The following is a 25277-nucleotide window of genomic DNA, read 5'->3' on the forward strand; positions in this document are numbered from 1 at the left end:
TGTCAAGAAAGACCAGCCTCACGCTGAATTTCTGGTTGGGCTACAATGTATATACTGAGAATTCCTAGAACAGGCAAGTTGACACCAGAGAACTCTTGCCCAGAATGTTCTGTTTACTCAGTGGATATGAATTACCCTGAACTGCGTGGAGCAGGGGGTTGTTGAGCCGATGGCTCTGGTCCCATTTCCACAGAGGATGTCTGCTCATACACTGTTTACTCTGGAAACCACAGAGGTGGCACGGCTTCGCAGCCAGGCCGACCTGGCTGGCTTCCGGCACCTTTGCACAGCGGCTCACCTTGGACCTGAGAGACGTGCCGGGTCCAAGGTCACACACTACTGCGTGTGACTGACAAGAGGTTTAGAACCACCAGACAAGAGAGAACAACAGCAAGAGTGGACACCTTAGTGGGGGCTTCCCATTTCCAGAGCCTTACAACAGAACCTCATTCTGCTCCTCACAACGACTCCATGTGACAACTGAGAAAAGCAGAGTGAAGTGAGCTAGGACCCTTGTGTGGGTCACACAGCTGTCTCTGTCCCGCAGAAAGGGCGAGAGTGGGTGAAAAGAGGAGCAGGAGGCTCCCTTTCCGTCCTACCTTCTCCCCTGCCAGTTCCAGGGGGTGTCCAGAGTGGCCAGTCTGGGGACACGGTTTCTACACGTAGGCTCCGAGCACCAGGCCAGACTGCCCGGCTGATCCACAGAGTGGTGGGCCCCAGCCACCTCTGCTGAGGTGTCCTGGGGACAGAGACCATGTGTGGGGTTGGACTTGGTGAGGAGGTGTCGGGGCCCCGTGGGCTGCACTGCTAGTTTCCAATGCAGCACCCCAACCTCTGGCTGGAGTTCATGAGGGAGTAAAGCTGTGACCTGGCTCTTCTCAAGCAGGTATCAATTCTGAGGCTTTTCTTGAGATAATGGGTTTTTGAGGAGGTTTTCCCGGAGCCGCATGTAACTAGAGGGATGGGGGTCCAGCTGCTGCCACCTTGACCAAGGGCTGACTAATTTACTAGAATGCGTGGAAGGTGAAAGATAGGTCTTCTCTTTCCTCTTCTCTCCTTTTAGCAAGAACCACGGTTTAACCCATTCACTCGCAGGTTCTTTGGGGATTTAGATCACACTCATCGTTGGTGTGTGATGTGTGTGTAGACATCAACACAGACCAAGCTAACTCTGTTGAAGTCCAAAATCCCATGTGCTCACATAGCAATGCACAACTAGCCCATTTGGGCACCTGGTTTTGCGCAACAATTTCCCTGGGGCACTTCTCAAGGAACATTCTCACTGCCTTGGATGTGGCAAGAGGGAGTGGTGGTGACAGAGTCAAGGGAAGACGAGGCAGGCACAATCCAACACTCCTCTCTGAAACACCAATGACCAGAAGTCTCGTTCTGACCGATGAGACTGATTTTAGGAGTCCAGTCTCTGGACCGCCCTGAGTAGAGATAATGTGAAGATGTTACCAGAGAACAGGCTATAGACTGCAGGAGTCAGAGGAGATGGGACTGACAGTGGCCAGGCCCTCCGTGTACCCCAGCAGAGGCCCCACGTCCAGCACTAGTGTGAGACAGCTTGTGCAAGGCATGAGCCTCCTCACGGGATCTCCACAGAGCAGACAACTTCCACGAAGTCGGCTAACACTCCGTTTAGAAGAACAATAGCTACAAGCCTCTATCCACAGGGCTAATCTGATAAGCAGCCAGGAGTGTACTACAAAGTCCCCCTCATCTGCCCTCATCTGCGCTCCCCATCTGAAGGACTCCAACCTGAGGCACCGTGTATGCAAGCCAGGCCAGCTAGCGTCTCTCGTCTGGGAACCTGCAAGAGGGAGCCAGGGAGAGGTGTGAGGCTGACCTGGACGGTAACCCAGGTCTTCCACTAGTAGCCATATTCTAGCATGTTCTTTGGAGAAACAGAGAAAGCCATACTGTAAAGAGTGAAGACTCAAGCAGGGAGATAGGGAAAGGTGGGTGAGAGTCCAGGCTACGTTACTAGGAGGGAGGAAAACAGCCATGCAGACAGACACAGACCCCTAAACACAACCCTGTCTTGATTCTCACAGACAGCCGGGGGCCCCTAGACCTCACGAGGTCTGCCTGCACTCGCTGCCTGGCTACTCCCTCACACCTTATGTTCTCAGAAAACAGTCCTCTTCTCCGGCCCTAAGCTAGCTCAGGCAGATTTTTCTTTTCATAATGAAAGATCACTAAGACACTCAGTCCTCTTTCTTTATACATCTACTCCTTCTCCACCAAGAAAAATCTTGGCAGTTGGTAATGTCTCAGAAGGCCGTGCCCAATGCTGTCAGCTCTGGTAACCAGAACCTTCTCTGTGCTGCTGATGAAACTCTTGTGAAAAGATGTCCAAATAATTATCTGCCATATTCTCTCCCTAAAATTTCTTCTCCTGTCTCTTCTTCCTTAGGGATGCTTTGGCTCTGAGCTCCCCGGCACCGTGTCTTGTAACACTGGACAGATGTTAGGCAGGACTCTGTCCCAAGGGCCAGCTACACACTGTGAAGTAAATGAAGTCCCCCATTGACACTAAGAGAAACTGTGTGTGTGTGTGTGTGTGTGTGTGTGTGTGTGTGTGTGTGTGACTACAGAGACAATAGGACCTATATCATTTAGCTCACTGCACGTTATGCAGGTTCTTTGTGCCTCAAAGTTATTCTTACGTGGGGCGCCTGGGTGGCTCAGTGGGTTGGGTCTCTGCCTTCGGCTTGGGTTATGGTCTCACGGTCCTGAGATCGAGTCCCACATCGGGCTCTCTGCTCAGAGGGGAGCCTGCTTCTCCCTGGCCCCTCAGCCTGCCTCTCTGCCTACTTGTGATCTCTCTCTCTCTCTCAAATAAACAAATAGCCTTAAAAAAATGATATTTTTACACTGGAGTGCACTCTGGGCCTCTGCCCTCACCTGCTCACCTCAGTTTCAGCATCAAACCAATGAACCTAGAAAGAGACCCCCCAAATATAATCCAGACAGGGCACTGTTTACATCAGAGAAGAGTCAGCTACTGACCCGAGGCTTATTTGATGTGAAAGAGGAGAGATGATCGACCTTTAAAGCCACACTCAATAATTCAGACACAAGAAAAGTAATACACTACAACGCTGACCCCAAATGCTGTTTGTTTAGCTTTTCGCTGTCTTTAAGGTTTCTCAGGTACGGCAGATTGTGATTTCTGGAAAGGGTCTGCAGCTCCAGCCCTCCGAGGAGCCAAGAGCAGGTTGCCATGGTTCCGCCGGCGACTGGAGACAGAGGTTGTGAGTGGGTGGCTAAGTAGGCCTATTAAACACGGGGACACTCCAGTGGGGGCTTGTTCTACATGGCTCAGAGAGTGAACTGTTTTTAAAGGAATTCTCAAGGACAAAAATTAAGAACAGGAGTTCTTCTTTTTTAAAAAAGATTTTATATATTTATTTGACAGAGATCACAAGTAGGCAGAGAGGCAGGCAGAGAGAGGAGGAAGCAGGCTCCCTGCTGAGCAGAGAACCTGATGCGGGGCTCGATCCCAGGACCCTGAGATCATGACCTGAGCCGAAGGCAGAGGCTTAACCCGCTGAGCCACCCAGGCGCCCCAAGAACAGGAGTTCTAACCCAACTGTTTTGTAGAGACTTGGCAGAGAAAGGAGGGGAGGGGAAAGAAGGGATGTGGGGGGGTGCTGAGTAGGAGGAAAGGGGTTCTGAGGAAGGCACCCTCCTCTCCTGGTCTCAACCAGAAATCTTTTCAGCTTAAATTTAGAATTTCCTTCTAATTAAAAAAGAAAATAAACTGTCTCTTTTTCATGGTACTAAGGCAGCAAGAAGACCCTAAAATGTGAAACGGTTTTCAAGACCCACCCTGAAAGTTTTTCTGATTCCTTTGATAAAACAGATCTCTCCTGCATGGGAGAGCCTGAACTCATATATGTTGTTGAGGGGGCAGCAGGTGGGGCGAGCTGTCCGATGAGTCCTTACCATCTTCTGCCTTGTATGCCACATACAGAGGCCCGTGTCTGCCTGTATGAACCTTCCTACTGAGTGTACTTCATACTACCTCTGTAGGATGTTAAGAATCTAAGACAATGAATCTTGGAACACTGAAAAAATGAAATTAAATAGAAAAAAACAAAATCAAAATCAAAATATCAATATTTTTTAAAAAAAAGAATCTAAGACAATGGAAGTGTTTCATAGGGGAATAGCTATGGCAGGATTAGGAAACAGCTTACCAAGGAAGAGGATACTACTGACATGTGAGTGAATTCTAACACAGTCTTTAAAATAAAACTTGAAAGTGATAGCTTCAGGAGCGCCTGGGTGGCTCAATCAGTAAAGTATCTGCCTTCAGCTCTGGTCATGATCTTGGGGTCCTGGGATCGAGCCCTGCATCAGGCTCCCTGCTCAGCAGGGAGCTTGCTTCTCTGTCTCTCCCCCAGCTCATGCTCTCTCTCTCACAATAAATAAATAAAAATCTTAAAAAAGAATTTTTTTTAAACAATAGCTTCAGGTCCTTATCACTAGAAAGCTACAAAACCTACCAGGAAATATTCTAGTCATCTAATAAATGGAAATAATACATTTTGGTCTTAACATCCTTATATTTTCATTATATCACAAAATGCAGATTTTGTTATATAGAACATATAACTTATATTTTATATAAGTTATCCATGGCTCGTTAATATCCAGGCCTCAATGTGAGTTTGTTGCACCCAAAGTAAACTACCTTAGCTATATGGGAGAAATACCTGAATACCAGTAGTTCTCCTCAATATAATTTTCTATAAATATAGTTCTCTTGAATACAATATAATCTCTTAAAATAAAATTTTATCTAATTTGGTTTTCGTATTGCATTTTCATGCTGGAAACTGTACTAACACATTCAGGTACGATTCATAGGTGTTGGTTTGTTTGTTTGTTTGTTTGTTTGTTTTAACCTACCTCAATTTATGACCTCTGCAGCTTGCTAACTTGCTGGACTGAGCAGACACCTATGCATCCGCTCAGGCTCCCAAGGTACAGCTCAACCTCCCACTTTATTATTGGTTTGTTTTTTTTTTTACTTGAAATAAAAATGAACTGCTCTTTCCCTCTCACTGCTGACAGGAAGATAACCAAGCAATGAACAGTGCCCCAGAAATATAGGACGGACAGGGCATTTGGTTTGACTGTAGACATGTCCGTGACTCGATTTTAAACCACCCTTTCCCCATCAGAGAAGAGAAGACTGTTTCTCTATTTTTGTCTTTTCTTAATATAAAAAGATAAACCATGGACACTTCTATTTCCAGGTATGACCCAGCAGATAGTGTGGTTCCCAGTTTAGAAAACGACCATAAGACCCAGGCATAATACAGAGAGCAGGGACATGAAGATACACAGGGGGAGGGGGGAGGCTAGGAAAGGGCCACGGGATCTACACGGGCTATACCTTGACTATGGTGGTTGTTACGTTGCCTCACACATCATACACCCCAAATGTGTAAAAAAAATATATATATATATGTGTACATATATATATATATATATACCCTTTATATATCTATATCTGTTTTGATTAAGACATTAAGGCATTATTAGCACCACGCTCTAACCAACTGAGCTAATATGTATAAATAAAAAGTTATGACTTTCAAATGGGCCCTTTGGATGGCAGTTAAGTTTTAACACCAGCACCTGGCTCAGAGTGACATTTATGCTGGGAAAGCTGTTCTACCTAGGAAACAGTCCTTCTAGGACTGACTGAGAACAAAGAAATACGAGGCCCGCAGTTGCATCTTCTGCCTCCTTCGACTTCTGTAACACCTCCCTCCCATTATCATTTTTGTAATTTGCTTTGAACCAATCCTTTTCTTTCTCTTCTTTCTACCAAACCACAGTCTTTGTAAGCAAAAAGAAAATTAGTAACAGATGCAAGCTTATTTTTAATGGTCTAAGACCAAATTTTCTGGACTTAAAACAAACATTTTGTCCTCTCAAAGTCCTCGAATTCCATTAAGATCCAGCTGTATGCTCTCACTACAATTCGTGAACCAAAAATAGTTACAAAAATGAATTGTAAAGGAACCGTACTGCAGAATTACTCGTTGTATTCTGCTTAATTTTTATTTTTCACCATCTCAAGAACAAAACGTTTAATTTCACAGATATTTTGAGAAAACTTTTTTTTTAGACTCTGAGTTCTATTCTGGTCTCAACAATTTTTTGTTTTGTATTTGAAGTGAGATACTGGATTACCCAACAAGGCCTTCTGTTACAATTGGCCAGGGTTCAAAGACAGATATAGAAGTCAGAAGCACAGAATATTAATTCCAATCGTTAGAACTCACTTGAGAAGACGCAAAGACATTATTATGGAGTCACAGTGCTGGGCTAAATAATTTTCAACCAAATAACACTTCCAGGAAGGAATTACTTACACCCACCCTACTATCCCAGATTCTTCTTGAGATAAAAATATGAAATCATTCATCAGCCCAAGAATCAAAAGAGATAACCTTTGGAGAGGGGAAGGAAAAAAGAAATAGGAGCGCCTGGGTGGCTCAATGGGTTAAGCGTCTGCCTTCAGCTCAGGTCATGATCCTAGGGTCCTGGGATCGAGCCCCGAATCAGACTCTCTGCTCAGTGGGGAGCCTGCTTCCCTCTCTCTGCCTGCCTCTCTGCCTACTTGTGATCTCTGTCTATCAAATAAATAAAAAAATAAAATCTTTATTTAAAAAAATGTAAAAAAGGAAGTTCCAACTCTCATCGCAGCTTAGCCATTAAACACTGATGGGACCTTGGGGAAACCACTGGATCATTCTGGGCTGCAGTTTCTTCGTTAGTAAAACATGCAGGTTACTCTGAAAAAGTTCTATGATCACTGGGAGTCCACCACTGTCCCCGCTCACATTAAAAGTTCTCTCCACCTCCTGATACACAAGAAGGGCCTCCCCTCGCCAGCTTAGTACGTGCCTGGGCTCCAGACTCAGAATGACCTGCATTCAAAACCTGTCTGCTCCACTCTCCACCTTGTATGACCATGGACAAGTGACTCAGCCTTCCCATGCCTCCGAGTCCTTGTCTATACTGTATTTTTGATACCGACCTCATGGGTTGTTGGTACCTATAGAGGCTATAGGTACCACTTGGAAGATGGTAAGCGTTCCGCTAATGTTGGCAGCTGTTACTGTTCATCAATGACCACAGCCAGGCTGGCCTGAAGCACGACCTCAAGGACAGACCCAAAGGAGCAAACTGCAGTTCTGCCAGAGGAAAAGCTTTTTTTAAAAAAGATTTTATTTATTTATCTGACAGAGAGAGAGATCACAAGTAGGCAGAGAGGCAGGCAGAGAGGGAAGCAGGGAGCCTGCTGAGCAGAGAGCCCGATGCGGGCCTTGATCCCAAGGCACTGAGATCATAACCTGAGCTGAAGGCAGAGGTTTAACCCACTGAACCACCCAGGCCCCCAAAGATAAGCTTTAAACCATAAGCTCAGCAGCTTCTGACGACACTGTCTTTTACAGCGACAATGAGATGGCCTTCTAATGAGCTCCGGTTCAGAGCACACATGCATTTCTGGGGACCGCATCTGTGACCTTCAAGGTCCTCTCCAAGATCTGCAGACCTCACCTCACAGAAGGCTGCTTACGGCAGGAATTTCTGGCATTAGTGCCAGACCTCACCATCCAGGACCACCAGCCCCCTCTCCCTCATTAGCAAATTCTGGATCCTCACTGGGAGCTAAGTCTGGTGACTGCATTTCTACACGTCTCAGTGCATCTAAAATGATGACAATCATGCTCCCTTGATTAGGGATGAAGTAAAAGAGGAACAACAGTGACAATGACATCTTGGTTTCTAAATTAGGGCAATTCACAAAGTAAGATGTAGGGGCTACTTCAGGAGAGCTTTCTTTTCCATCCTCCTACTGAGGTTCCTGCTTTTTCTCTCCTTCCGTGACTAGTAGCTGCCATGGAGGTCAGCACCCTCTGGCCTGCAGACCAAATCCCACAGGCTGATTCTGTCAATCAAGTGTCACTGGCACTCAGCCACGCCCACTGGCATATGGAGTGACTACAGCAGCTTTCAGGCTAGAGGGACAGACAGGAGCAGGGACAGCCCCCAAGCCTAAAATTCTTTACCATCTGGCCCTTTATAGAAAGAGTTTGCTGACCTGTGGCCTAAAACACAGCTCAGAGTAGACAGTAGACAGTACCTATTTGATTAAATGACAATCATCATGATTGTATTCAATATTCAATAAATACTTATTAAATGACTCCAAGGGCCAGGCACTGTATCAGGTTCTGGAAATACAAAGACCTGGGACTGCAGTGGTGAGGAGAACAGACGGGGCCCAAGCCTCATGCTATGTACGGTTTCGTGAAGAACACAGAACACAACCACCTGAACAGTTATTTATGTGTAACTGTGAATGAGCCTTTACAAGGAGAAAAGTACCCAGTGTCAGGGGATGATATAAAAGGAAGACTTCTCTGGCAATTGCCATTTAATGTGAATGGAGACCTGGAATCCTGGATCTCCTGGTTCTGAACCATCAAGGAAAGTGAGGGTCTCCTGACGGCACACGAAAGGCAGACTTCAGCACTGATTTCCATTTCGTGCTTACTCTATCCATCCATCCATCCATCCATCCATCCATCCATCCACCAAGGTCTTAGTCCAAGAAACAGGGATCCTAATAAAGTCATGGACATTTGCTCGTTCCATCCCCTCACTGGAATGCCAAGCGTCAGCTGTCAGAGGCCAGCGTCAACACATGATCAAGAGACAGTTCTTCAACCAGCTCTGGTTCTCAAAGCTCGGAAAATCAGCCTACATTGAATGATGTTAATTTTCACACTTGGGGAGATTCTGCTGAACACAAACAGATGCTCCGCAGCCTGGGTGTGCTTTGCCAGTTGCTGTGTAGGTTTGAAGTTTCTCAGCACGGCCTGTCAAGGCTGATCAAGTGGCTTAAGCACACACATGCTCTGCTTTCCAAATTCAGCAAGGCTCCATGAGCTAGAGGGCCTTCTTTGGGAACATGGCCCATTGCCCCACCCCAGAAACGGGCAGGTCCTGCCAGAGAAGGCGAGCGGAGGAAGGCCGCAAGGAGCAGGAAGAAGTACTGCAGAATGAATGCACTGTATCAAGTCTCTGCCTTTCCTATCCCTGGTTATCCCTCCCAGCCCTGTTGGTTGAAGTTGAATCAGATTGATGCCATTTCTTTAAAAGAAAGGGAGGTACAGAGAGATGAAGCATCTGTCTTCACCTCACTGAGTACCTTCATGAAAGGCCAGGATTTAGAAGATGTAGCCACTGATCCAACATTATTTGCTGGAGACTGTGCCTCAAAACCTTTAATATTTAGGACTGCACAGTCCTATTAAACATAGGGGCCATCTTTAATGAAAACCAGTTAATTTAGGGCAAGAAAAGTCTCTTGACTTAAGTGAAACTGCCTTGGTTCTTTCCCTTCACCCAGACACGCATCTGTGGTGTCTGGAATGGTCTATGGATTGGTCAACATGAACATCTGGCTATTTGCTACAAAAACCTTCAAATACCATGGCCAACTCTAATCTCCAACACAACCACAGGGGAGTAAAAGCAAAGGAGTCAATGGAACCAAAGTCAGCTCTATTAATATCAAATTTCAGGAAAGACACTATTAAATATAGTGTCCTTACTAGTAAAGGACTTCTCTTTCTTCAGTATCTTTCTACTTTAAAAAAAAAAAAAAGGAGGGAAGGCAAAAAAGGGAATTTGAGAATTTTTTTAAAAAAGATTTTTATTTATTTAAGAGAGAGAGTGTGTGTGTGCAGGAGCAGGGAGAAGAGCAGAGGGAGAGATAAAGGGAGAATATCTCAAGCAGGTTCCCCGCTGAATGTGGAGCCTGATGTAGGACTCGATCTCACAACCCTGATAGTACCACCTGGGCCACAACCAAGAGTCTCATGCTCAACTGACTGAGCCACTCTGGCAGCCCCTGAGCATTTTTTTTTTTTAAAGATTTTATTTATTTATTTGACAGAGAGAGATCACAGGTAGGCAGAGAGGCAGGTAGAGAGAACGGAGGAAGCAGGCTCCCTGCTAAGGAGAGAGCCCGATGCGGGGCTCGATCCCAGGACCCTGAGACCATGACCTGAGCGGAAGGCAGAGGCTTTAACCCACTGAGCCACTCAGGCACCCCCCACCTGAGCATTTTTAAGTTGCTTCTATTCTGACAGTTCTTTTACTAATTTGCCTAACGTCTTAAAGTAACTGAGGATAACCCGTGTTCTCTCCAAATATGACTGGGAGATACTGAGCTAAAGAGCACATTTTGATACTGATGCTGCAGAAGGAGAATTTCCAGCCTATTGTTACAAGGATTTTTCCACTTTTATTCCTTCCCTCAATACACATTTACTGAGCGTCAATTACATAAAAAGGTTCCAGGGCTTTTAGTGAGGGTTGGGGGTGGGTACTGCAACTATCGGTGAAGAATGTCTACGGTTCTCCCACCTAGAGGAGGGGATCCATGCAAAGAAATCACAGCCACAGGGAATGCAGGTGAAGTAAGTGCTGTAGTAGGCTCCTCTCCAAGTTGGGAGAAGCTGTAAGCACGGGCAGGACCTGAGGAAAAATAACTACTTCTCTCCTGTCCTTCCTAATGAAGCCCAATGGAAACCCACCATGTGATGTCATGACACGCAGCGAGGAGTTAGAACAATCTCCTTGCACTCTATGTGGGTCAACGGAACCAGTGTTTATGTCACTGAAACTTCTGTTTTGTGTTTCACGCAAGCCCTTCCAGGAACCACAAACACCAGAGGAAGGCTCTTGCAGGAAATTGAATCAGTCTCTTTCATATTCTATGAGAGAAAATCAAAGTACCTCAAACAGGATCAAGAGTAAGAGGACGATTACAAGACACACGGAAAATGGCAAATTGCTGTAATTTTAAAAATAGGTTGGTCGCAGGGGCGCCTGAGTGGCTCAGTGGGTTAAGCTGTTGCCTTCGGCTCGGGTCATGATCTCGGGGTCCTGGGATCGCGTCCCGCATCGGGCTCTCAGCTCAGCGAAGAGCCTGCTTCCTTCTCCCTCTCTCTCTGCCTGCCTCTCTGCCTACTTGTGATCTCTGTCTGTCAAATGAATAAATTAAAAAAAAAAAAAAACCTTAAAAAAAATAGGTTGGTCACAGACGTGTTTTTGTATCAATTTCCAAACCCACCGAGAATTACAAGAGAAATCAAACCCATATGGTTCTGACTTCTTTACGGCCATTACTCAACAACTTAGACAAATAACTGAATGTCCAAAACATCTTTATTTTATTATTATTTTTTTTTTTAATGAGAGAGGGACACCATTTAACAGCCAGAATCTAACTACACAGACTCAAGTTTAACCAAATATGCTGAACCTGGAGGGCCTAAGGAATCCCAAAGAGGTGGTAGAGACAAGTTCTCGCACACTGTGAAATGCGGCTGGTTTTAGCCTGGAATAACACATGCACACCTCAGCTCATCAGCTCCCACTCAACCCGAGAATGTGAGACGATCACCTCTACCAGTCGAGTTTCCCTGCATCAAGTATTTTACTTTTGGCTTTCTGGCCCAATAGCATGGAAATTCTGCAGAGTTATCCATTTTCAGAAAGGAAGAGTTAAAGTGATTGTACTCACTGAGACGACAGAGCTAAGAGTGATGACAGACATTCCCGGGGCGCTGCCTTTAGTGGACAGCGCCCACCTCTGCTCTGTGCGGGGGTGTGTGTGAGGATACACACGAGCGCACATGTGTGGGAGACAATTGGATGGGAAAACCAGGGATCGCAGTAAGTTAGAGGTTAAAGGACAAAGAAGACCCAGTTTCACACAGACAGACAAAACAGGGATTGGCTCGATGCCCCATTTTCCAGGAGCAATTTCATTGCAAAAATATTCAGAAAAATAAACAAGCAAGCCCAGAAAATAAAATAGAACCAAATTTCTTTAAAGTGTATGACACAAGTCCATGAGGTGATAGAGGAAAAAAAACCCTCACAGTCATCAAACCCCTAAACACTTAATTCAGTGTGATTTTTATTTTTATTTTTTAAGATTTTATTTATTTATTTGAGAGACAGACACAGGGCATGCGTACACATGCGAGAAAGAGAGAGGGTATGCAAAAGCAGGGGGGAGGGGCAGAGGGCAGACGGAGAAGCCCCTGATGTGGGGCTCAATCTCAGAACCTTGGGATCATGACCTGAGCCAAAAGCAGATGCTTAATGGAATGAGCCACCCAGGCACCCCCAGTGCGATTTCTAATATGGACAAATTTCATGACCAAGGGGGGCACAATAATCACTGTGTTTAATGTTCATTTCACTCTGCAGTTCTAAGTAGTAACCACATCGACAGTCTACCAAGGTCTTCATCAGGCTCCAACATAAGAGCAGAGAGTTCGGTCTTCAAAGGCAAACTACCCTGGGCAACAGAGATATTAGTGATCCGGCCGGAAAGAACCATTTCCCTCCATTACCACCCAAGAGAGCTTTACAGCTTACACTTGCACTGCAAGAGTTCCTTGGGCTTTCTTGGCCCTGGACTCCTAGATTCAACATGAATACCTAACAAAAATTCAAATGGGCCAGTCACTACTTTTCCCTTCCCTCCAACTTCTCCATCAGCCAAGGTGTCTGCTGGGGGCTTTGTGATGTAGCCCTAGCTCCTTGGCTTGAGTTATCCAGAGAAGTCACTACTCTTTGGTCTACAGTCTTTCTTTCTCTTACCCAAGGGCTAGAATCTCCAAAGATTCCCTTGAAAAGGATGACTCCTGGTGCCTGGGTGGCTCGGTGGATTAAGCTGCTGCCTTCAGCTCAGGTCATGATCTCAGGGTCCTGGGATCGAGTCCCGCATCGGGCTTTCTGCTCAGCAGGAAGCCTGCTTTCCTCTCTCTCTCTCTGCCTGCCTCTCTGCCTACTTGTGATCTCTGTCAAATAAATAAATAAAATTAAAAAAAAAAAAAAAGGATGGCTCCTTTTCAGTACTCGACGTTTGTAAGTATGATTACCAAGTATTTAAAAAGAATTCTAATAACAGAGTTTCTAAAAGAACACACAGATAATGGAACACATTAATAACCATGAAGAGGGGTGGTACTTCATGCCTGCCCACATGTGCCCACATGCCAGAGCCTGACAGAGGGCACTGCCTGTCGCCAGCTTCTGGGTATGTCTGCACCAACTGTTACACCCGCTTACTCTGCTATGGGCCACAGAGCAAGACGACCCAACATGCTCAAACCTTTACTAAATATCAAATCCCAACCTGGTTTTCCTGCTTTTTATTGGTAAAGGGGGACCATCCATCCAGTTGCTCACTCACACCCCTTTCTCAGGTTCTTTTACTGCCATTACTCAACTGGTCACTTGAATCCTACTAATTTTGTCACTTCCTACTCTGTCCCCTACCCTCCATCACTACTTCTGTCTCACATCAGGACCTCTACCTCTCTTGTCTAGATACCAGCATCTCTGTTCATTAGTCTCCCTCCTGGTTTGCCTCCCAAACTAGTTTCAAAAATATAAGCCTTGTAAACAGTGAAATCATAAACACATCTGAAGATGAATATAGGTGAATAAAATACATCTGAAGATGAATATTGGTGAAACGTAGGTAAATACTTTTATAATCTTGGAGAGCAATAAGCATTTCTAAGCATGATATAAAGCCTGGAAGGTATAAATATGGTTACTTAAAAATATCTCTTATAACATAAAGAACACTGTAATCAAAGATTGAAAAACTGAGGAAAATATCTGCAACATATACAGTAGAGGACATGTTAATTTCTTTAATATACAAAGAGTTCTTACAATTCACTGAGAAGAAAACCTATTTGCAACCTGAAATAACATCTCAAGTCCCTGTCTTGCCACACCAGGAGAGGAAAAGGCACAAATATCATGTAAAGGCTAGGAACTGAAAAATCTGTTAGACATCACGGGTAGCAAACCTGCTTCAAATGCCCTGCCTAGATTCAATGACATTAAACATCAACACTGAGATACCTTTAAGATGTTGAAAAATGCCTCTGGACCGTCTTGTTTATGCCTATGGAACACAGTGAGGCATGTTTGCACAGAACAAATCATTCCCTGTAAAGCTAGAAGGCCCTCTTGGCCTGTATTATTGATGTGTTAGCTTTCAGCCAGAAGGTTAACGTTTTCAGGAAAACTTTTCAACTCACACAACCCCAACCCTTATTATTCCATCACCACAGTCTGGGCTGGGAGGCAGGAACAAAGGCCCCTCAGGTGAAACTGGCTATCCCCCACAAGAAGGCAGAGTCCCAGCAGGGTGACATTCCTGACGTAACTGCCAAGACACCTCCTCTTACCCAGTTACATGGGAACCCAAATCCAGGTATTAAAATCTTAAATGCAGAGAGTACAAATGACTCCTCTTTTGAATAAAAGCTCGGATGGGAGGGTGGGTGGACTGTGCCCATACGAAGAGGTAAAATTTGTTAGGAAACTGAACCATTCAACATGCTGACTGCTGTTTATATAAATCTGAAACAAAGGCCAAGTCACTTGCAAGACATCCAAGGATTCTATGGCAAAATCCCTCAATGGTATTAGCATCCATTTACCGAAACAGAATTTCAAACCACAAAACTGAGACTAATAACTGAGTGCTACCATGAATAAATCTGGGGGAAACCAAGGAGTTTGAACCCAACCATACAGTTTTAGAAATTAGAAAATTGAACTGATTGTTTCCCTGCCTTGAGAATGTAAGGCTGTACTTGGGGGCCACGCCTCAGAAAACCATCGTACAAGGGATAGCTACTGCCTGAACACGTGACTTTCTGTTTTTGGAAGCAACTATCTGTAGTTTGTGAACACCTGACTCACGATGTTGTTGAGAATTACGATACAAAAATAAATCCAATTTTCTAAACCGCTTAAAAAAAAAAAAAGGAAGAGTTGAATATTTACACTTGTGACATACACTGGATTTGCAGAGATTCAAACCCTGACCAATGATTTCTCAAACCCCTTTGTTTCTGTCACTTGCCTCCAGTAAAAAAGACTAAGATATTCTCCCAATAAATCTAGAAGCCCAGGTTGCCACTGATCATTTTATTCTGGGCTCAGTGTCTTCTGCAAATGAGTGCCACACCTGGAGATGCACGATGGGACCCTCGGTGACTGGATGCTACAAGGGGCAGCCAGGAAACACTCACCCGAAGGTGCACAAAACCATGCCAGGAGGACCAGATCCCACCAGGCACCTCCTTCCCTTTCCGTGGAGGAAAAGAGTTGTGCCTCATTTAAAGGGGTGAGTGGAGGGAAAGGTTGTGACCTTGCTATTTCTTGGAGGATGTTCTAGAGAAACGGAGAGAAATTGTAGGTCAGAAAGACGGAATATAAACACTGCTGAAATAAGAGAAATCAACCTTGGCTTTACGTCTGGCAGACCTAGGAGGGCCTCCTCCAAGGCCTAACAGCCTCTAGGTGACATGAAACACACAAGAGGTAAACTGCCTACTTAGAAATCTACTTAAAATTAACAAGATACCTTCCTCAGGCCCCCAGTTTTTAAGAATACCAACGCAGGACAGAGAAACGTGGAGACTCACTCTGGGAAGCGTACAGCCCCTCTGCAGCTCTGTCTTCATGCCCGTCGTATTCCCTGCTGGACAGCTGCCTGTTGGCCGTCTCCAGGCGATCTATGCACACAGAAGACATGGTCACAAAGACGTGCATGTAGACCCAAAGTCACCAGCCCAGCAAGAAACGACGTGGGTGCCAGGAACCCCAAGCTGAATCTCTCTTGGCGAGAGGACTAGGTTCTAAAATCTAGGGTTGGGGTGCTTGGGTGGCTCAGTTGTTTTGAGTGACTGCCTTCAGCTCAGGTCATGATCCTGGAATCCCAGGATCGAGTCCCACATCGGGCTCCCTGCTTAGCAGGGGGGTCTGCTTCTCCCTCTGACCTTCCCCCTCTCATGCTTGCTCACTCTCATTCTCTCTCTCAAATAAATAAATAAATAAATAAATAAATAAATAAAATCTGGGGTCAGGAGCAGGAGCACGAGTTCTGAGAAGAATCATATAGCTATGTGCAAGGCCAGAAAACCTCTGTTCGGAAGTCCTTGAAAAGGAGCTAAGTGTCCTTTGCCTCAGACCCAGTCCTAGTCTATCCCTGACCACCAGCCCTACGGTTAGCCTGTGCTGCTACAGGCAGCTGGGAAGCCAAAAACAGAAATAAGAATGAACTAAAAATCAAAAAATTTTTTAAAAAATCAAAATGGATGGAGATTCTACCTAGAGAGCTCTACGTTTGCTCAAACCACTTGGTAAGTCTTCATTTATTCAATTCAATAATTCAGTTTGGTATATCTGTAAGGAATGTCCATGATTCCCAAGACAAAAGGACTGTGGTAATGGGAAAGGTAGGCTCTAGCCACTGGAGACCATCAGTATGTTGTTTTCGCCAACGAGGCAACTGAAAAGTGGCTTAGCTGAGAGACAAGTAAAATGTTATGGCTTAAGTCATTCTTCGTTGGAGACTGCCAACATCCTACAGCAGGTGCCTTCCAACTTTCAGGGAGTTTATATATATCTACTTTTTTCACAACTGGGGGCTTTGTCTTTTTCCTCCAAGAGAATGCTGTCTAGCTCTGCCTTCTATACTCTATCCAGCAAGAGCTGACTGATGGCTTTCAAAGAAGGCTACCAAATGACTCAGCCTGATGTGGGAAGGGCTGGGCATCCAACACTGGTCTTTTCAAACATTCTTCTTCGCAGAGTCACAAATCACGCTAAGTACTTTTATTTTATTATTGTTTTTTCAATTTTGAAGTTCTATTTTTATTTTACGGAGTCAGTTTGATGCAGACCCTTAAAAGCAGGGAAGAAGCTGCACACACGCTCCCTCACTTTCACGGACTCGTGCCTAGAAGCTGCCACTTCTCAGGCCCAGGGCAGCAACCCACAACACACAATCTACACTGGAGAAAAGAACAGTCCTGCTCTTTGAGCACCCCTGCCCCAGGTGGTTGGACTTCCCGAGATTACTGGACACAGCGTGGCCCAGAAAGCAGGCCGCCAGCTCCCTGGGAGTCTAGGGCAGGGTGCACATGGATGGGGCCAGACGTGCCTCGGAGGTCTCTGTTGAAGTCATGAAGCCTCCGGATCTCTCCTTCCAGTTTGTTTCTCATCGCCTTGTCCAGTGATTCCCGCTTGGTAGTGGACTTGACCAGGCTTTCATAGGCTTCTGAAATTCTCTGAAGTTCTTTTTCAAACTGCAAGAAAGAAGCAGCATGAAGGTGGGACTCCTGGCAAGCACACTGGGGCCTCTGGGACACGCCGGCCGAGAAGGCGGGGTCTTCCTTCCACATCTCCGGCGGCACCATCTACAGATGGTGCCATCAATTCCCCACCCCCTCTGGCCTGGAAGGGCCACAACAGAACCTGGTTCTCAAGTCTGGCTGGACTGCCCGATGCCACCCTGCAGAACCCACGTTTCCAGACTCCAAGTCCGGTGCTCTTCCAGACACCCTCCTACCCAACCCCCAAGGAACATAAAATCCACACAAGGAGAGGCATCATTAGGCATTTTTACCCCTCTGTCTAGGAGCGTGTCTACATAAGGACACAGGACTTGTATCTAATTATAGACAAATGCCCCACAGGAAACCTCTTCATGTGAAGGAGCTGAACAATACTCCTGGGGTGAAGATCGTTCTCTCTTCCCTTCACTAAGTCAAGGACTGTGCCTTTTGTCACTAGCATATTTACATCTGTACCAAGTCGCTGTCACTGTCCCAAAAGGAGTCCCCTACAGCCGTACGTTTTTGGAAGTAGATCCCAACAGCTCCCATTTTACCATTCCGTAGCATAAATGCAGGAGAGAGGAGCATGGAACCGTGAGGAACTGCTGCTTGGAGTTGGGACCACAGGCCAAGCAGGGAGGGTTGAAGCAGTAGCGCCCCTCACTGGGCACCAAGAGGCCTGTACCGTGTTTTGGGTTGGTCTACAGGAGAGCTCTGTCATCAAGAGCCAGGCACCCTCACTGCCTGCACCCCAACTGCTCGGATCAGAAAGGCCCCGCTGAGACCCCTGTAAGTAATACACATCCTAAGAAAGCAGGTATCGACCGTGCATCTTCTGTGTGTCTGGATGCCAAGGACAAAGAACGAGGTTAACGATGATTTCTGGTCTTGGAGCACTCATAGTCTAGCCTTGGCCTCTCCCCAGACATGTGTGCTTCTCCAAGGCAACAAGATAAGGGATGTGGTGCTTCTGGAAGCTCTCACAGACTAAACAAAGTCACTTTGCAGGGGTAAGAACAGGCTTCTTTCAGAAAGATTTCAGAGAGAATGCTCCTTCCAATAACCCTCGAAGGATGAACAGGACTTTGCCAAGCAGAAATGACCAAAGGGCTTCGCATTCTAGTCAGAAGACAGTGCGGGAGCCATGGCACACGGCCACAAAAGGAAGCGTGTGTCTCTGACATGACAGGAAGTCCAGGGATGAGAGGAAGACTGAAGGGTGGGAGCTACACCCAAAGGGAGGACTTACACCGCTGGGGGTGGGGGGGGGGGTGCATCAAGACCTGGCAGCAGATGCAACAGAGGAGCTGGTAAGACAGAAAGCCGGGGGTGTCACACACTGAAGGAGTGAGAATGTGGTTAGTGTCCCAGAGGTTACAACAGAGCCGGGAAGTCACGACTGGGAAGAGGTCCGTGAAGAGGCTGGACAGTGTGGGGGCTTCTGAAAAGTGGCAGCCCCCCAGGGTGAAGCGGAACACCAGGGCACCCCTTGGTACAAGGTTATTTTCCCAAAGGGCTCCTAATACCAGAGCTGATCCTTTCCTGGTCCCCTTATCTCACCAGGCCTTTCTGTTTCTTCTGACGAGATCTTGAATTGTGGGTACTGTGGAGAGAGAACAGCACATCCTAACTCCTGTTCACAGCCCTCCCGCAAATTATGTTCCTTCCTTTTAATTTTGTTTTCAAAAGAGATGGCTTCAGAACATACCGCCTATAGATGGCTAATTTCCTCTATAAAGGTGGCCATTGTTTTCGGGCAAATGGGGATGCCTCGGGGACAGTCCCCTTCTGGGCCACGGGGTGTCATCTAGTCCTCAGAAGCAGAGATGCTGAGGCATCCCCCAGGCAACTGCTGCTGCTGGCTCAAGCCCAGGACAACCGGGAGCCTGCCTCCAGGACGCGGAGCACTGGAACGTTCCGCGGGCTGATTTCACAGTATTCTCATCTGGCTGGAATTCTGTCCTGCGTATGTACTTTACGTCTCTGATCTGTCAGCTCCTTGAATGCAGAAACGGCCCTTCTGGTCCTGACACTGCACCCTGCCCCTGACACAAACGCAGGCTGACGGAACGACTCCTCAAACAGGTCACTCCTCAAGCCAGACTCGGGCACGGGTCAACTGCTCCCGATGGTGGCTTCTCTCCTGCACGGGAAGAGCGTCCCTCGGCACATTTTATACAAGGAGACTGAGGGATCCCCAGGGCAGCACAGTTACTATCTTAAATCCTAAAACAATCGGGAACTGGGATATGGTTACATGCTGGGAGCTACCCACTGAGAAAGGGCAAAGGTCTTGGTCCAGGACAAGGTACTTCCTGTGGGAAATGGCAGCTTCCCATCGTCGTGATGGAGACGTTTGTCCCCTTCAGTGTGTTAGGGAAGACAGAGCTGTGACGAAATGGAGTGAGTCCAAGGGATGCAGACTTTGTTTCAACAGAAGGGAGAATATCCAAACTATGTTTTCTAGAAATAGGCCCAGTAGGAGGGAGCGTCTCTCCTCTGGAAACATTCAAGTGAAAAATGAATGATCTTTCAGGGACATGAAGCGAGGATCCCTAGGGGTGAGAACTTGGCCTAGAATCATTTTCAGAATTTTCGGTCTCACTTCAGTCTATGACTCAACTGCACACTCCTTCAGAATGGGAGCCACCTGTGTCCTCCCCACCATCCAGAACACCAAAGCTTCCCCTGACATTTGCTAAAGGCAAGGGGCAGGCTGGATAGGTTGGCTTTGATATGAAAACACCCGGGACAGTTCAGAGTCCCAAGAGGATCCTATGGAGGCAGCCCCGGGTTTGCCTCCATGGCACCTGCCTTTCCTTCAGGCCGGTGTTAGGAAGCTCTCCGGCCAAGCTGCACAGCCCCTGGGATCCCACAGAAAAGCACTCCCCGTCCCAGAAAAGAACCAGAAGCAGAGAAAGAAAAAAGCTCAGCTACTCCGAGCTTGAGATACCAGTGTCTTCCCTGAGCCCCTTCAGGTGCACAGCCCAGAGACCCACAGGACAAGACTGGCCTGCGGTCTCAGCCACAGAGCGCCCAATCAGAGCCACCACTGTTCGCTGACCAAAGACCAGGGTCTCCACTCAGGCAAGCCTAGGGAACGGGAAATACCTGGCTCTTTCCCTTCACATGCCCACCTAGGTCCTGATGGCTTCTGAGGCCGAACCCTTCAAAGGCCCGTGGTCCAGTCCCACTGCAAACTCTGTCCATTAATTAGGTTTCAGGGAAACCGGAAGGAAAGAGAAGCAAAATGCATGGCCAAAAGGAAAAACGACAAACAACTACTTTCTCAGGGGTACTCAGCCGTTGGTCCCACACTAGCAGTGAGAATCACCACCTTGTGCCTCTCTGGAAACAGGGTCTTCCTAGATAGGCCGCGCTCTGGCAGGCTCCGCATGTAGCCGTTCCTTCCCGCTGTGTTCCTGGCACAGGATATGTAGGCTAAGGCCTGTCATTAAAAATTCATCTACTTCTGGTTTTGCCCTCACAGTGAATCTCCACAGGGGTCCCGACACTGTGAGTATCCCAGATTGGATGTTACTGCTGGCACAGGGCGGCCCGTCCTTGGGAGCCACATGTGTCTCCACCAAAACCAGGGTCATCCTCACTGAGAAGTGAGGTCGTCCCCTCACCCAACAGTCCTGACAGATGGCCGAGCAGGGCAGCCCATGCATACGGAGGACCTGGGACAAGGCCCACCTCGGGGACACAAGCTGTGAAAGGTTATGTCACAGCCTTCAGGCAGCCCTTGTGTCTCTTGGTGCTGGTTGCAGACAACAGCTCGGGACGAGTGATGAACACAGCGGGCTCCATTAAAAGCTGTGTGTTCAGGGTGCCTGGATGGCTCAGTGGGTTAAAGCCTCTGCCTTCGGCTCAGGTCATGATCCCAGGGTCCTGGGATCCAGCCCCACATCAGGCTCTGTGCTCAGTGGGGAGCCTGCTTCCTCCTTTCTGCCTGCTTGTGATCTCTCTCTGTCAAATACATAAATAAAAATAAAATCTTAAAAAAAAAATACATTAAAAAAAAAAAAGCTGTGTGTTCAAACTGACAAATCCAGTCTGACATATGACTGACTCATGACGCGGAGGAACCATAGAACCATTTGTAATATTCAAGGGACTGAAGGAGTTTTGAGTTCCAGAAGGGAAACCGCTTTTGATTTTTCCTTTTTTAATCATCACAATCCTTTTGGCCCCAAAGATTAAGAATCATCGCCTGTGTGGGGAAGCTGAGCCCCTGGGAGATTGATTTGGTTTTTCAAAACAGAAATGTGCACCGAAATCAAGACAGCGATGCTTGTGATGGGTCAGTAAAAAGTATATGTTAATAATAATTTAAAAAAAAAATCAACCAAGAATAACAAGACCTCCCAACTTCTGCACCTTCCACTATTCAGAGACATCCATGTGGAAAGACCCAGGACCAAAATGCCCTCAGGTGGGTCTGCCTAACTCCTGGACCTCTCTGCCACAGGGCTTCACTAGGGAGAAGAAAGAACGACTTACTTCCCAGGAGGGATTGGGAGCTCCTTCCCAACGTACAGACTGCGCCTAGAAGGAATCTGCCCCAGTAGGTGTCTGAGGCAAGCTTGGGTCTGAGTAGGGACTTACAGCCAAGGCGACAAGACAACGTGCTTGTTTCCCAGCTTCTGGGGTGCAACCAGGGTGGGGGTGGGGCCGCAAACTTCAGGCAGCCCCTTTCTCTCTGGCTCTCATTCTTTCCCCTCCAAGAAAGGCATCCGGAGGTCTCTGAGCCAAGTCTGGTCTTGACTCCAGGGAGCTCCAGACCCTTTGGGCAGAAGCTCTGCACGAACGTGCCGGGGCAGATTCTGCCTGAAAACACTGGCACCACCAAGCCCACTGTTCCCAGTGTGTACTGCCAGGAAAGAAGAGGAACTCCCACTTCAGAAACGCTGACCAGCAAGAAGACCAGCTGAGAGGGGAACGCTACTCGGGCCAGCCAGCTGGGAGCACTAACCATCACACAGGACCAAATGGCAATGCTCCTGTAGTCAGGCGGGCTTTCTATTCTGCCCTTTCCTCTTCATGAAAGCCCTTGGGTGTCCAGGACAGAGCCAGGAACTTAAGACTCCTAGAGGGTCACTCCCACCAGAAAGGAAACTCTAGGGCTCTGTGGCTCTCCCACTCTGCCACATCCTGATGCCTGTGCCCCTCACCTCTTTCGTGCAACCAGAAGCCTTCCAGGTCTTGACACGTGGGACATCATGAAATCACTGCCTACAGCCATTCATCCTGCTGGAAGTTCTCCCACTGACTGTGGCTCTTGGAGTAAAGCCCCATACTCCGATAGTCCTGTGGTAAGGACGCAGGCTGGACTCGCACGGCATCTCCCTGCCCGACAAGTGCTGGACAGCAGGCCGTCGCTCAGACTTCACCTGCAGCCTGGAGGCCACGATGCTTTCTACAGAGCCCAGCTGATGAACCCCAAGGGGCAATCACATGGTTCCTGAGAACCCTGTCTCTCTCAACCCATTGCTCTGTGTTCCCCTCAGTGCTCCCTCTTCCACACTGTCCACCCAGGGGAATAAGACTGAACTCTTGTGTCTTGGCTCCAGGGCCACCCCACCCCCACACCACACCTGACATTCTACTGCAAGGATGAGCTCAGAGGACGCTCCCTCTTTTGGCCTGGAAGCTTCTCCAAGGCATGCACTGTGTCTTATTCATTTGTCTCCGTAAAGCTTTGCATGGTGCCCGGCATAAAAAGGGGTCACTGACGGCCCGTGGTCATCAGTGTCCACCTCTGACGGGCAGTAAAAAATTCTGACGCTCCCAGAGACCCTGCTTCTCCCTCTCCTTCCATTGGGAAGTCACGTACCTTGTGGAGCTTGTCGGCATTGTCATAGTAACCCTGAAGTTCCTGGTGAAGCACCCGGTTCTCCTCAGTGAGTATCTCCACCATCTGCTGGGCTCGCTCCACGATAGCGAAGGCATCAGGCCCGAGCTGCTGGCTGGGTGAGGCGGCTGGTGGGGGCTGCGGGCCTGCCAGGGTCATGGGGAGCGGCAGCGGCAAGGACACGGAGTGCAGTGGCCCACTGACCGGGGGGTTCTGGGAGGACATCGGGCTGTGCTGCTGCACCGTTGACGGGAAAGGGAGCTGGCAGGGGCGGCTGCAAGGGAAGTGGAGACCAGGCATCAGACCCTAGGAATGCAGTGGGAGGAGAAAGTCCCCAGCGAGACCCCAGGCCACTGGTGTACATCCCTGTGCTGGCGAAGGATGGCGGGACCAGGCCCTCACCCACTGATAGGTAATGTGTTCTCCCTCTGGATCAGCACTGCTGGGGCGGCGGGGGCTACCAGGGCCCTGTTCTCATGAAGCTTCCATTCTCGGAGACAGAGACAGGCGAGCCATCCAAACCAGGTCATGGGATGGGGGGCAGTGAATGGCTAGTTCATTCTGGGAGGGCAGGGAAGGGGACGTGGGTGACTGAGCTGAAGTCTGAAAGACACACAGAAGGAGTCCATGGCTGGGGCAAGAGGGTAAAGGAGGAGGCAGAACAACATTCCAGGTAGGAGAACTGGCTGGTGTATGGGGCCTACATCAGGACCTAGCACAGGCAGACCCATGGATACGAAGCACGGCCAGCAAAAGTGGGACAAGGTAAGAGCAGAGAGAGCAAGAGGAAAGGGCCTTTGTAAGCCAAGGCCAACCCTGCCCTCAGAGTGTAGTCCATGCCCATGGAGGAGCTGCCCCATGGGGTGGTGTAGAGATGAGACGCACAGGGACAAGAACGCATGCAGGGCACCCCGCAGGGAGGCTGCGTGTGGTCTCGATGAGAACTGATGGGAGTCTCACAAGGCCGTAGCAGAAGGGCAGTTAGGGATGGATTTGGGAGACATCAGTTAGACCACGCACAGTGAGTGAAAAGGGGAAGAAAATTTAAAAATCACTCCTAAACTTGGGGCTTTGCACAAATTGTACCATCCAATGAAATGGGCAAGTCTTCGGGAAGAGACAGAACAGATGTGGCATGTCTCCTTGGGGCCGAGGTGGGCACAGATGATCCTGCATCTCTACTGTCTGAAGCTTGGGGGTTCCCTTTGGCCCAGGCAACTATGGGCCACGGCATCTATCTTTTCACATTTATTAAACTCAGGGATTTGGGACTCACTCATGGTCAGAGGTGGGCTTATCTTCTCATCTTTTTCCCATCTAGGACAAAAGGAAGTGTTTCCTGAATGCCAACCTAAGTCATCCATGATGGCGACTAGTCACTTGCATGGCAAAGCCGGAAAAGGGTGTTTGCCAAGGTTAGGCAACAGAAAAGAACTCACTTTTTCAAAATGGGAACTCTTCTACTAAGGAGAACAGTGGCCTTGTAAATAACTCAGTTACACATTCAATAAACAGACCATCACCAGGGACGATGGGCGGGGAGGACAGCAAACGTCCATTCCTTGGCTCCACCACTCTGCCAGCAGGTTGGTGAGATCAAAGATCTGGACCAGGCAGATTTGGGCTTAGTGGAAATGAGGGGGAAAGAGTGTAACAGAACCAGACAATTTCTCACGAGATCATAACAGAAACCACCTATCCTCAGCTTCCAAAGATAATGCTGTTGTTGATCGGCCACGTCCCAAGCAATGAGAACACAAAGAAAAGGGAAAAAGACAGGATGGGAACCAGTATGCACTGAGAAACACCTGCGAGTAGAATTCGATGCTGTAATCATCTACTACTTGTTCCTGACTTCCTTCTGTGAAGTCACAGAGCCAGCTTATTTGCCACCAAGGGCCTTGACCTCCTGGGACTGTGTACTACTTAGCTCAACGCTAAAGGACTTGAGGGCTTAATAATATATATAAGGGCCGGCACAAAGTAAGCACTGGACAAGGGTGAGCTATAACCACCATTACTGTTACCATCTGAATCCCACAGCCCCTAATAAAAAGCCTGGCACCGAGCATGGCACGCATAAGTCCAATAAATTTCCTCTGTTACGGCTAACAATGACTGAGCACTTTTTGCATTCA

General features: G+C 47.7%; 1 protein-coding gene across 12 annotated transcripts in view; it reads right to left on the reverse strand.

Annotated features, from left to right (window-relative positions):
- Window positions 1-25277, reverse strand: part of AMOTL1 (angiomotin like 1) — a 152290-nt gene that overhangs the window by 27029 nt on the left and 99984 nt on the right. For all 12 annotated transcript variants that reach the window (XM_004754517.3, XM_045087176.1, XM_045087179.1 and 9 more), the window contains 3 exons: window positions 23122-23413; window positions 17108-17252; window positions 15588-15677 (listed from right to left, as the gene is read on the reverse strand). In XM_004754517.3, the coding sequence (XP_004754574.2) occupies window positions 15588-15677; window positions 17108-17252; window positions 23122-23413 (527 nt within the window). The remainder of the gene's footprint in view (window positions 1-15587; window positions 15678-17107; window positions 17253-23121; window positions 23414-25277) is intronic.

Source organism: Mustela putorius, unplaced genomic scaffold (genome assembly GCF_011764305.1).
Source record: "Mustela putorius furo isolate JIRA1106 unplaced genomic scaffold, ASM1176430v1.1 tig00001069_pilon_pilon_pilon, whole genome shotgun sequence".
NCBI lineage: Eukaryota > Metazoa > Chordata > Mammalia > Carnivora > Mustelidae > Mustela > Mustela putorius.